The sequence below is a fragment of the Zonotrichia leucophrys genome, chromosome 2, assembly GCF_028769735.1.
Source record: "Zonotrichia leucophrys gambelii isolate GWCS_2022_RI chromosome 2, RI_Zleu_2.0, whole genome shotgun sequence".
NCBI lineage: Eukaryota > Metazoa > Chordata > Aves > Passeriformes > Passerellidae > Zonotrichia > Zonotrichia leucophrys.
The window spans coordinates 23846730-23860184 of NC_088171.1; the positions used below are offsets into that span (position 1 = coordinate 23846730).

Here is a 13455-nt window from a genome sequence, read left to right on the forward strand (position 1 = left end):
AATGCATTTAATTTCTCTGCATTTAAGTTCCTGCATTTAGAAAATGGGGATTAAGAACATAGATGCAAAGCTGTTCTAAGTTTATTGATATTTGCAGCTTTCAGAGCTTTAATGGGTAGCATCATACAAAGTTCTTTTCATTTTACTGAAGTGATCCATTTTTCAGCTGGCTGCACTGTTGTACTGCAAATCTTCAGTGAGTGAGAACTTGCCAGTTTGAAGAAACAACTGATTTAACTAAATGGTTTTTCAAAGGCACAACATAGAAAAATTGGTGCAACCCCATCATAGAGATAAATTTATATCAGGCTGAGTGCCTCATATTGATTAAGCTTATGTCAGCAAGGAATCAACTTGCTAATGCCATGAAAGGCACTTTTAAACTGAAATAAGAGTGTCTACACAAGGGATTAGTTTAATATTGGCATTCTTTTTCCCCAACTAAGACAAGCCTTTAAGTCTCATATCCCAAGTGCTATGCATTGTGAATTTAAAAAAACAAAAAAAGGTATTAAAAATGGCATAGCAGACATGACAAAAACCAATTAGTGCCTGTCCTTGGTACTCAGAGCGCTACATTGGCTCACAATTAGGCTTGCTATGTTTTGAAGCATCTTTAAGCTTGCTTCTATTGAACACAATATGTGGGAACATGGTTCTGTCACATTATTTTAATGTTCAAGCAATGCTGACATATCCCAGAGATGTGAGTTCAAGGCTGTGGTTTCATGGCAGCCTAATTTTTATGGCAGGCTGGCTGCCACTATGAAGTCACAAATACATTACTTGTGAGAAGGAAGGAAAAGTGCCTCCCAAACCAGTTTGGTGGATGCTTTTGCTTGCTATGGCAACAGTGTGGACAAAGTTTAGGATGAGCTGCTCCTAGCCCTTTCTCTAAAAGGAGAACCCAGACCTCCAGCTCAGAATTGCAATCACAAATGTACTTGTAACAATGTAAGTGTAGGCACAGTGAAGAATTTTAAGTAAATATTTAATACAGTCTGCATTTTTAAAAAGTCATGATGTATTCAAAGAAGGAGGGAGCTCTACAACTCCTTTTTTTTTTAAAAAAAAAAAAAAAAAAGAAATAGAAACCACAATGGCTTTGCAGAAATATTAACTAATTAATAGTTATCCTCATAGCTAGACTATATCTGACTAGCTATTATAAATGGCAGAGGAACAGACAATGTCCAAAAGAATCACCATCAGCAAAGTACTTCCTGAGATTTAAGAATTATTTCAACATTAATTGATATCAACAAGTAAGAACCAGAAGCTAGATATCCTGTGTTTTCCCTTTCCATCCCTCCCTAACTCTTTCTATTTAGGGTTCATATTTTATGCATATCCTTCCTCATGAATTAAAGAGCTCCGAAAATTGAAGAATAACCATGAAGTCTCTCTCACTTTCCAGATAGAATATGTAAGGATGGGCATGACTGAACCTTGTTTGCAATGGTGTGACAACCACTGAGAGTCGAAGTGGGAAAGGAGGTGTTTTCATCTGAAAATAGAGAAATACATAAGCATGTCAGAATCTTCTGGATGTCAGAGATTCAGTCAGCCAAATGTTGCAGTATCTGCATCTCCTGGATATGGGCCCATTCCTGCTGAGCAGGTTCAAGGCTGAGGTTTTACTGCAGTGGGATACGGCTGCAGTGGGCTGTGGCTGCTGAGAGCAGCCATCCCTGACATGACTGGGATCAGGCCAGTGTGACACTTTAAGAGACGGAAGCAAACTTCTATAGGCTCTGTATTCAGCATGTGGACAGCTGAGAGGAACAGAAGACTGGGACACTGAGGTGACATAGCTTATCCTTATGGTCTTCAGTGCTGGGAACCCTCAGACACTTTTCTTAATGCCAGCAATACCGTATGAAAGTATACAGAATTACAGTCATCGTCCCTGAGATGGCAAATGGGTGGATTTTGACAAGTCTAAATCCAGTAAAAATGATACAATCTTATTACTCACCCATAAAAACAGAGACTCCACAAGATCCAAAAGCAAAGAGTCCAGATGCACCCACCGTCATGGGATAGGTTCACATTCTGATAGGGATACTGGGGAAGGAGAGACTTAGACAATTTGCAGTTGGGCTAAACGTTATGCCTGCATATTTGAGCACTACAAAATGAAAACCTGGGACAATAGAAAATTAAATTCCATCATCCTGAAGGTAACACTCTCTACAGTGAACCTTGAGATTTTTATGAAGTGCTCCTTTTTCTCGTCCTTGAAGACTATGGGATTGGGCTAAGGATGTTTTATCTGGATCCCACCTGGGATATTGGAGTGCTGCAGTGTTGAGCAGTCTCTCTGCAGCCAGGGTCAAAGAGTAGGGGAAATGCCAACTAGAAAAGCCAGCTGCAGAATTGGAGGAAAAAAACTACTAGAAAACTACTCCTGTCCATCCTTAAGATAATCCCTTTCACACAAACAGCCTAAATTTTCCAGAAACAATTTCTTTCAAAATAGAGCTGACCCCTCCTGTATGATGAAGAATGTATTTAGGGGAGAAGGGTCTACAAGCAAATCCTTGGGGCACATTCCTTTCAGTCTTGCTGGGCATTCTGCCTCTGTTTAACATTGGTTAAATATTTAAAGTTATCTTTACAAAGAAAAGCAAAAGCCCAAAAATTTATTTTAAAGGGAAAGTCAAGATTGTCCTTTAACGTGTACCAAGCTGCATTGCACTGAAAAAGGCAGATGCAGGCTGAGAAATACTCCTGCTCTGATCACATCCTGCTCACTCTCTAAACACCATTCATGGAAAATACACACACAGCTAAAATACATAGAAAAACAACCTTCCTCCACTCTGTCTCCGCACCTCACGCACACACACCTTTTCAATTTGTGTATCTTGAAATAGTAATGCAGCAAATATGATCTGAATCTCATTTACATCAGTGGAAATGGGGAGTCATTTCTTTAAAAGGAATGTACTTGAAGCACAGCAAGAGCAGCGTGAGGCCAGAAGTAAGAGCTCATCACATAATTTCTCCTTGCATCACAGCTTTAGGAAGCTCTACTCCTTTCCCTTGTATCTGTGAAATCAGCAGGTCTGCTCCTGGGAGTAAGGATTGCCATCTTAGGCCCTTAAATCAGCCTCTCTGTGTTTGAAGAACAAGAGAGAGTCTGTGTTTTCAGGCACTGTATGTAACTGTAGAAGAACTTGCTCAAGAAAGGGAAATAAAAAGAGAGTAAAAATGTTCGCATTCTCTGAACAAAATGAGCTGTGATCTGCAATTGCCCTTTTAAGAGTTGTGACTTTTTCTTGTTCTCCGGAAAACTTCTGGCAGCAGCAGCCGGGCTGCAGCCCCTGCGCCTCTCACCCCAGCGCAGAACATGTCAGGGAAGGCAGGCAACATACGGCTTTAATTTGCAAGGGATCATCTACATTTCTTCTGAACAGAAAAGAAAACCAAATCAAATCTCCACATACTCCATCTATCTTGAATAAACAGCATTAAGGAAAAAATGCTGTGGGTACTGGGAGGAAGAGATTCTTTGTAGTCTGCTTTGACTGTGCATACCGCTTCTCCTCATGCCTCTTTAAAACATAAAATCCTTATAATGGGGGCCTGACTTACACCAATGCTGGCCAAAAATTGTTCTTTATTCCTCACCCATGCTACCTGGTAGCACCTTCATGTTACAATAGGTATCACTCAGCAGGAATAAATTCTATTTCTCTTGTTCCCACAACCCCCAAATAGAAATAAAAGTACAATTTTTAACCTAAATTGACAATTACAAACTAATACAGCCAATTAAGAAAAGGCATATAGAGAGGCAAGTGGGATGAATTTGAGGGTAAGCTGACCTGGGCCACCCAATGGTCAGAGAATTACTTGGTCTCTTGTCAAATGCTTGTTAGTAACAACTGCCTCTGCACTGAGGTGACTTTCTGAGCACTTGGCTGCAGAGCCTTGAGATCCTTTGCTGCAGAAAGTGTTCCATTCTGGCTGCTGACTGAACCATCCCTAAGGTTTGTGTTCAGCTCCTACTGATTTTCTTTGCCAATCACTGCATGTGTTTGTTATTTTTGTCAGCACAGGCATACTTCCAAAAGTCTTCTAGATGTTCCAAGAAATGTCGAAGGCAGGCTTTTAAATTTAAAGGATTAAAATCCTAGTCTCAAGACTAGGTCTGTGAGACACTATGCCCATGGTCCTGAGGCAGATGGCTATGTCATTGGCATGTTGCAAGCTGAGAAGTATCTTACCATGCAAATGTTAAATCTGCTTGGGAGACTTGTCCAGGTACCTTCTCTCCAGAATTTTGGTTTGTAGACCTCCATGTCAACTTCTAGGGTTGAACACCTTACTTAAAGGAGTATGTAATATCTGGATTAGGGATTTTATAATCCAAAATATATAGTAGTTTTAATATGGCAATGTAAGGGTGTACCTTCTTTCACCTTACAATGTGGGGTGTATGACACTGTAATCATCTCTCCTTCATTTCATTGCATTTAGAACCTTTGTACTGATTCTCCTTCATTTCACTGCTTTTACAATCCTTGCAGTGATTTTTCAGCAAGTGTCCCTGTCTGTGCATTGTGAGGACTTGATGTGATGTGTACTGCCAGTACTCAGAGCTGAAATGAGACCCACCTGAGATGTGAATCTATACTGTCTCATTTAGAAACTCCCAAGAAACTTCACTAATTTAGTATACACATTGCTGCCCACCACAGATTACAGATTTTAATCCCTCTATCTATCCAAATCTCAAAAATCCTTTCTTTCCATACAGAACTGATTGCTTTGCACACAAAAAATATTGTGTTCTTATCAGCCAAGATTCATGCTCACCATGAGGCAAAAATCAACTTTTAATTTATCCCACTGAATTGTAACAATCTTACTTTTAACTCTTTATATGACATCTAAATAATGAAACCTTAACTCAACTGAAAACCTAATTATTTAAACATAACTTTTGCTTTAATTTGGTGGACAAACATAATTTATGTTATCATCTTGGTTTACATTTCATTCATTTGGGTACTCATTAGCCTTCCTACATGTACATTTGTGCTTATATTTGGATTCTCTGTATGTAACATAGGTCTGTGAGATAAAGCTGAATAATTTCCTCTAGGGAAAGAAGTTTTCCTTAAGTGCTGTGGAATGGAAGCATTCACTCTATCCTATTTTTGCCAGTCACATAGAGGAAAACAAGAAAATCCTGTGATGACTTTTTGCTTTGTTTCTTTACAAAATTAAAGATTTACATAACGACTTTTGTTTTTCCAGACAATCTCCCATAACATATACAGCAAGCACAAACCAGCACTCTAAGGATAGCATTGGTACATAAAGAATGTAAGAGGCCAAATCTCTGCCTACCTACCAGAGCCCTAAGTTCCCCTAATAGCTACTATACCTAGTAACATCTGCATATTGTTTCAAAGTAAAAGCTGAAATTCCTTTTTATTATTATTTAATGCCCAAATTTTTGTTTCTTTTAGAATGGAAGATTGTCTTTCCGTGGCAAGGGGGAAGAGTGCCTGTGCTTTAAGAAATACATGGTGTGTCTTCGTGAAAACATGATTACTGTCACATTGACCCTAGCAAAGGTGGCATCCAGTCCAGTCTCCTCTCTCCAACTGTCACCCATCATGGACACCTAAGACACAAAAGAACAAGGAAGACACACATGAATAATTTCCTGTGGATATGATATGCAGTACTGGGGTTGCATGAAGAAGTTGCATATTTTGTGTAGGCCAAGACATATACGTGGGAAAGTAAGACAGACTTTTGGTCACACTTTTCTGTGGGTTAAAATCCCCTTTCAGTTAAGAGCAATTGCTTACCATTTCCTAAGATACTTATTAATTAAGCCAGCTCAGAAAGGAAGAAGATGGTAGCTTTAGAATAGAGAGGATATTGATGATGTTAATGATGGGGAAAATAGCCTTTATTAGCTAAGCAGAAACAAGAGACAATTACCTTACAGTGTGTTTGGAGAGGGGTAAGTGGGAGGGGGCAGTGTTATAAGTTGAAGTAGAAGGAAATGATAATGTACTGGCAGACCAACATCTCTACTGAGTCCAATGTTTTGGGCAGAGTTAGGAAACCTATGTGCATTTCTGTGAGCCAAGTTCTGTAGTTTTCCTTAAGGATCAGGTCTGAAAGGAGTGGAAGAATATCTGTTTTGTGAGAAAGACTCCCTCACAAACAGCACAGTGGTTTGTTTGGTGTATGGAGATGGCCTCCAGTAGTTCATGCCAGTCGTTTTCAGCAGCAGAACCACAAGGAATGCAGCTGTGCACTGGATGAAGTACAGCCCTGGAACATCAGTGTAAGACCAGGGTGTGCTGGTGATTTGATGGCAGGGGGTGTTCACTGCTGTAGTAGTGGATGGGCATCAAAACACATCTTGCACTTCTTGCTCAGGCACGGTTTAAACTGATCTGGTGTTTTGGGCCACAAAGGATTATGCTTTAATGATGAGTTTTGTGGTTTGGGGTGTTTGAAATGTAGGACAAGTGCTTCTGGGAAGATTCTTTCCACACAGGATTTTCTTCTGTTATGTGAAAAATCACTACACAGTTAAAATGAGCAAGTCCTAGAAACTTTTCTGAACTTACCAGCTCTCGACCCTTGTTCTTCTTCCCACAATACCACCTCCACCCCATTTCCACTTTTTCTTTCTGGTCTTATTGATACATCTGAACTTAAAGTAGTCTTTCTCAAGCTGTGTTTAGCTCTTAGCTAATTACTGCATTTAGATAGTTACTGCTTCAGAACCAAAAAAACAACAACAACAAAAAAAATTAGCTTGTTAATCCAAAAACGTGTCTAGTTTTCCTTCTGTACTAGTTGTTCTGAAAAAATGAATTATGTATATGTACAAACCTTGTCTGTATACACTGGTCTTTCTCCTAGAACAATCTTCTAGGTTGTTAGAGATGGTGGTTTTTGGTTTGAGAAATGTTTCATTAATATTTCAAATGCAGACCCCAGTAGGTAGAATTTAAATCAACTGATGATGCACTTGGGCATCTTAAATACCTCTGCTGGACTGTGTGATGTGTCCCCAGGTCTAAAGAGGACAGGCAGAAAGCCAAGGAGGCTTCCCAAGACCAGTCAGAAATTCACACTCATTGTGAATGAGTGTGTCTGTGAGAAAGCATGGATAATACTTATTCTGATCTCAGGATCCAGTGTTGTCTTTATAGGATGAACAGCAAAACAATACTGCTATTTAGGGCTGAATATAAATAGGTTTTGTGCTAGAAAGAAGCAAATAATTTTAATTACTGATGTAGATCTGAAGAGAAAAATCTGTAGCTTCAAACTATAAATACAATATTTAAGGAATCAAACTGTTCAGCAGAAGATGGAAAAAGGTTTTTGTGCATATAATTTTTGAACTATGGTCCACTGAAAAGAGAGTTCTTGGCAGAACTCAATGAACCTCAGTAAACAAGGACATCAGCAATCGACATTTTTAAGGATGTGCAATTTCTAAACATGATCCCACTCCTGCAGTCGTTACACAGCACAGATTTTGCTATTAATTAGTTTGAATGTGGGACAGTTCTGCTGGGAGAAAGAAAGTGGCCTAAATAGCACGGTCCAAATTTTATCTGTAGCTATCCAAGAAATACGGATGTCTTTTATTAACCCTTGCCACCTCTGACAGCTAGAAATAAATGCTGGAGCTGTCTTACTACTAATGGATTTTTGGAGTTCAATTAACATGTAAGGGGGAAAGGGTGGGAGCGTGCTGCAGAGAAGGAAGACAGCTGGTGAGAGAAGCTCCATGCCTGGTTCAGCTCCGAATGGTAGAGTGAACCTTCAGACAAACATGAAAACATTTGCACACACAACGGAGAGCCTTAATTACTGAATGTCTGGAGAACAGGGCAGGGTTCCTCTCTCCAGGAGCACACTTTATTATTCTTATTCAGTTCCAATGAGTACAGTAAATCCCCTATTCAGCCTTCATCGTTTTTCTGGGCGATGCATTTCGGGAGAGCCAACAGGACCTCCATTCTGTTTGTGCAGTGGGGCTTCAGGCATGTAAAAATGGCTACTGCTGGCGGTCACTGTATGCCCATTCACCCCCTCCCAAAGAATATAGCAAGAATTTTCCAAAAACCCTGACGGGAGGTATTGCAAGTCACACAGCATTCGACTTGAGTCACACTGGAATAGTTGCCCACTACACAGAGGGAGGAAGGGAAATGGGAAAGCCCTATTGGGATTATTTTCGTGTGTCGGGCTGCTGCTGCGGACGCGCTGGGAGGAAGGCGCAGATAACATGCTGGCGATAGCTCGCTAGCGAGTTACTTTGTGTCTCTGGGGAGAGGCGAGTTTTAGCCACTCCTGTGTCGCCGTGTGTGCCATGTGCGACATCGCGGTCTGTGCCTTCACGGACGGAGCTGCGGCTCCTGCCCGCGCCTCCGGTGACCGCAGCGTGTCCCCCACCTCTCAGACAGGGACACCCCCACCGCACTGCTCCCCGCAGCAGAGTCCCGGCACCGCCGCGGATCCCTGCGGCAATCCTGCCCTTTGCTGTGTGCCAAACATCGATTCCCCGGCCGGGATTAGCCCGGCCGCTTGCACGCCGGGGGGCACCGGGGGTGACGGGCTCCGGCCCAGTACGGGTGCGCCGCTCAGCAGCTCCAACAATCGTCATCAGCGGGGAATCCAAAAACAGCCCCGGGACAGCGGGGCCGGCGCGCTGCCGACCGAGCGGCACAGCCCCGTCCCCCCGATCACCGCCCCGCGGCGGGGCCCCTTCCCCAGCGCCGCCCCCGCCGCCTTTGTGCGCGGCGCGGGGCAGCCCCGGGCCCGCCTGCGCCCGCCCCCGGCTGAGGCGTTGGGAGACGGTCCCTTACGCAGGAAAGTTCGGCGTCGGTTTCAAGGCTCCTCCCTCCGGTGAAGCAGACTGCGGGGCGCCTGGAAACCGGTCGGAGGGAGCGCGGCGCGGCGAGGCGAGGGGCGCGGGCTCGAGGGGCCGGCACAAATGGTCAGGCGGCGGCGGCGGAGGCGGCGGCGGCGGCCCTAGTCGGAGGCGCGGAGGACGCTGCTGCCGGTGCGGGCAGAGCTGCGCGCTGCGCTCCGCGGCCGCGTGAGTGGCGGCCGGGGCTGCCCCGTCCCTGCCCGCCGCTCCCTTCATGAGTCGCAAGTTCGGGCCGGGAGGAGCAGCGGCGGCGGCGGCGGGGCGGCGGGAGCCCGGCAGGGCAGGCGGCACCGACTGAGCATGGCCGAGCGGCGCGGGCCGGCGGTGAGCGGCGGCGGGGAAGTTGGCAGCGGCCGGTGCCCGCGGCTGCCGCTGCTGCTGGTGCTGCTGTGGGCGGCGGCGCTCCCGGCCGGGGGGCAGCTGCCGGCGTCGCAGTACAACGGCGAGCGGGGCATCTCCATCCCTGACCACGGCTACTGCCAGCCCATCTCCATCCCTCTCTGCACTGACATCGCCTACAACCAGACCATCATGCCCAACCTGCTGGGCCACACCAACCAGGAGGACGCGGGGCTGGAGGTGCACCAGTTCTACCCGCTGGTGAAGGTGCAGTGCTCGGCCGAGCTCAAGTTCTTCCTGTGCTCCATGTACGCGCCGGTGTGCACCGTGCTGGAGCAGGCCCTGCCGCCCTGCCGCTCCCTCTGCGAGCGGGCCCGCCAGGGCTGCGAGGCCCTCATGAACAAGTTCGGCTTCCAGTGGCCCGACACGCTGCGCTGCGAAAAGTTCCCGGTGCACGGGGCTGGCGAGCTCTGCGTGGGGCAGAACGCCTCCGAGCGCGGCACCCCCACGCCCGCCCTGCGCCCCGAGAGCTGGACCAGCAACCCGCACCGCGGGGGCGCCGGCGCCGGGGGCGCGGGGCCCGGGGAGCCCCGCGGGCGCTTCACCTGCCCGCGGGCGCTGAAGGTGCCCTCGTACCTCAACTACCGCTTCCTGGGAGAGAAGGACTGCGGGGCGCCCTGCGAGCCCGGCCGCCTCTACGGGCTCATGTACTTCGGGCCCGAGGAGCTGCGCTTCTCCCGCACCTGGATCGGCATCTGGTCCGTGCTCTGCTGTGCCTCTACCCTCTTCACCGTCCTCACCTACTTGGTGGACATGAAGCGATTCAGCTACCCCGAGCGGCCCATCATCTTCCTCTCGGGCTGCTACACGGCGGTGGCCGTGGCCTACATCGCCGGCTTCCTCCTGGAGGAGAGGGTGGTCTGCAACGAGCGCTTTGCCGAGGACGGCTCCCGCACCGTGGCGCAGGGCACGAAGCGGGAGGGCTGCACCATCCTCTTCATGATGCTCTACTTCTTTGGCATGGCCAGCTCCATCTGGTGGGTCATCCTCTCCCTTACCTGGTTCCTTGCTGCTGGCATGAAGTGGGGCCATGAGGCCATTGAGGCCAACTCCCAGTACTTTCATCTGGCCGCCTGGGCCGTGCCGGCCATCAAGACCATCACCATCCTTGCCCTGGGACAAGTGGATGGCGACGTCCTCAGCGGCGTCTGCTTTGTGGGCATCAACAACGTGGATGCCCTGAGGGGCTTCGTGCTGGCCCCCTTGTTCGTCTACCTGTTCATCGGTACCTCTTTCCTGCTGGCTGGCTTTGTGTCCCTCTTCAGGATCCGGACCATCATGAAGCATGACGGCACCAAGACAGAAAAGCTGGAGAAGCTCATGGTGAGGATAGGCATCTTCAGCGTCCTGTACACGGTGCCGGCCACCATCGTCATTGCCTGCTATTTTTACGAGCAAGCTTTTAGGGAACAGTGGGAGAGGAGCTGGGTCACGCAGAGCTGTAAGAGTTATGCCATTCCCTGCCCCAACAACCACAGCGGCCACCACCCGCCCATGAGCCCCGACTTCACTGTCTTCATGATCAAGTATCTCATGACCTTAATCGTGGGCATCACCTCGGGCTTCTGGATCTGGTCTGGGAAAACCCTGAACTCCTGGAGGAAGTTTTACACCAGGCTCACCAACAGCAAGCAGGGCGAGACCACGGTCTGAGACCCCTGCTTGCCCGGCTAGGGAGATGCGGGCAGGCGGAGGACTGAGGCTCTGCCTCGGGAAGCAGCTCCTTATCCAGCCTGGGCAAACTTTTGGGACTGCGAGTGGCTTCCGCAGGCGGCGGGGAGCGGAGGACGAGCTAGGGGGACCCCAGTGCTGGGATCTCCGGGCTCTGCCCGCCCCGTGCTGCTCGGGCTGTCTCCTGTAGGAGCTGAACGCACTGTCAGGTTGGGGGAGAGGGATGTAAATAGCCTCTGTAAGATTTTGTAAGTATATTTGTATTTAAATTACAAAAAAACTCACTTTTTTTTTTTTTAATTATTTAGGACACTTCTAACCCGTTTGCGGATTTTACTTCCTCGCTTATCACCTCCCCCACTCCCCCCGCCCCGCTTTTTTTTTTTTTTTTTTTTTTTTAATTTAAAGGAAAAAAAGGCTTTGTATTTTTATTTCGTAGGGAAGGATGGGTGAAGCTGCCGGTAAAAGAATGGAAAACAAATCCCCTTTTTGTCCCCCCCACAGGTTTTGTAATGGCTTTGCTTGGAATTTCAGCTGCATGAGCAGGAGGGCCCGGAGCGGGGCTGCGGCCGGGGGCGCCTCCTGACCCGGGCTGGGTCCCGGTCCCGGTCCCGGTCCCGGCCCGCCCGCGGTAGCGTGGAGGTGGGGATGGGGATGGGGAGGGAGGGAGGAGCGCCGCTTCCCCCCCGGCCCCGGCCACGTCCGGGGAGCACCGACCCCGCCCGGTCCCGTACGGGGAGACGGAGAAGTGACCGACCACGGCGCAGGGACGGCGCCGAGCCCCGGCGCCTCTCTGGGGGTACAGGGAGCAGCCTGCCCGGGGCTCGGGGCGGGCTGTGAGCGGGGGAGCCCCTCGCGGGGTGCCGGGTCCGGCCGTGCCGCGCACGGCTCGGCAGCGGCTGGCCCGGTTCGGTGTACGGGCTGGGGTTTGTTCACACTGCCTGCACCTGTAGCACCTCCGAGGGCTCGGGAGGTGGATGGCGGCAGAGGTACACCGACATTCCCTCCTGCTGGGGCTTTTTTCCAAGCCCCCTTTCCAGTGCGGGGGCGCCCCGCGGGTGCTCCCACCGCCGCCCGGCCCGGTCCCTCCCCGCCGGGCTGTGCCGGCTGGGGTCAGCAGGATCAGGAAATACGGGCTCCCTGAAAAGAGCCTCATCGGAATAAAACGCAGCATTCCGTTTGGGGCTTTTGTTTGTTCCCTCCCTGCCCCCTAGTTATATTCATACACCGGCTTTTCATATGGGAAACATTGGAGCCATTGCCGTTGCTCTGAATTTTAATTCGTTGAGATTTAAATCATTACACATTATGAGGGTGTGATGATTTTTGCTAGTAGTAAAAACAATGGAAAGGAAAACAGTAAAGCAGAATGCTTAAGCGTTCTGGTGAGATGTGAGACCTGAAAGAGCCTCTGCTGTCTTTTCCCGTTCTTTTTTCGGTACAGAAATAACATTGCATACTGCAAGGATAAAATACCATGTGTGCAGTATATCAGCTACCTTGTACGCTCCTGGGTGTGTGGGATTGTGCTTCTAATACGTTAAAAAAGTTAAAAGACGAAATTGTAACTTTCAACAGATGCATTTGAATATGTAGACCTCTGTATGAAAAACAGCAGAATGCTTCTCTCCTGATTGTATTGTTTTAAACTTTTCTTTATATTACAAATGCCTGTATTTAGGTTCATAAACATTATCTATGGCTACCGTACCCTGAAATGCAAAATTATTTTAATTTGGTATGCATTTATTTCTGTTCATTATCACAAGATCATCTATATTTATAGAGGAATAGAAATTTATATATATTAAATACCATATTTTTAATTTCTCTGAAATAAATTGAGGTTTTGTACAAAAGTAGCTTGTCCCTTTACGTATTCCTCTAACTCCTACTGTGTGAGAGCAGTGTATATACTACAAGATGTGTGGGATTCCTTTTTTCTTTTCTTATGTTGAGTTCACAGTAACAAGCTGGAATTCAGTGTAGGAATTCATTGTGCATTTTGGTTTTTATCTCTGGGCCAGTCTAGATTAATCCTTCAAAAGAAGTAATGTAAACTGTTCAAGATCTCTGGCAGGGTATGGTCAGTGGTGTGAAATCCAAGAAGAGATCTGCTATATGGCAGGAGAAGAAAGAAGCTCACCAGTTCTTTTTTTGGTGAGTTTGGTGGGGGTTTGTGGTTTTCTTTCTTTTATTTTTTTGGTTGCAGAAAAGAGTTCTCACAACTTAGCCTTTCTTCTCATTTTCCTTTTTATTAAAATTAAAAAAAAACCCTCACTGCTTAAAATAACACTAATTATGTTGCAATATTGTCAGAATGTTTTAATTAGTAAAATAGATTTATTTCCTGAATTTTGACTGTTTGGTTAATCCAGAGTTAAATGTTCGTGGAAGCATTTCAGCTTTATGGAAAGTACACACATTCTTGAACCTTTCAAAGCAATATA

The 13455-nt window shown here is 47.1% G+C and overlaps 1 protein-coding gene across 1 annotated transcript; it reads left to right on the top strand.

Moving 5' to 3' along the window:
* The first annotated feature begins 8847 nt into the window (after positions 1 to 8847).
* On the top strand, positions 8848 to 13173 carry FZD1 (frizzled class receptor 1). The gene has a single exon (XM_064704279.1). The coding sequence runs from the start codon at positions 9236 to 9238 to the stop codon at positions 10985 to 10987; it is 1752 nt and encodes a 583-aa protein (XP_064560349.1). The 5' UTR covers positions 8848 to 9235; the 3' UTR covers positions 10988 to 13173.
* The last annotated feature ends 282 nt before the right edge of the window (positions 13174 to 13455 follow it).

What these genes read in the sequence shown, in the direction of transcription:
- FZD1 (XM_064704279.1), top strand. Translation starts at nt 9,236, where the DNA reads ATGGCCGAGCGGCGCGGGCCGGCGGTGAGCGGCGGCGGGGAAGTTGGC.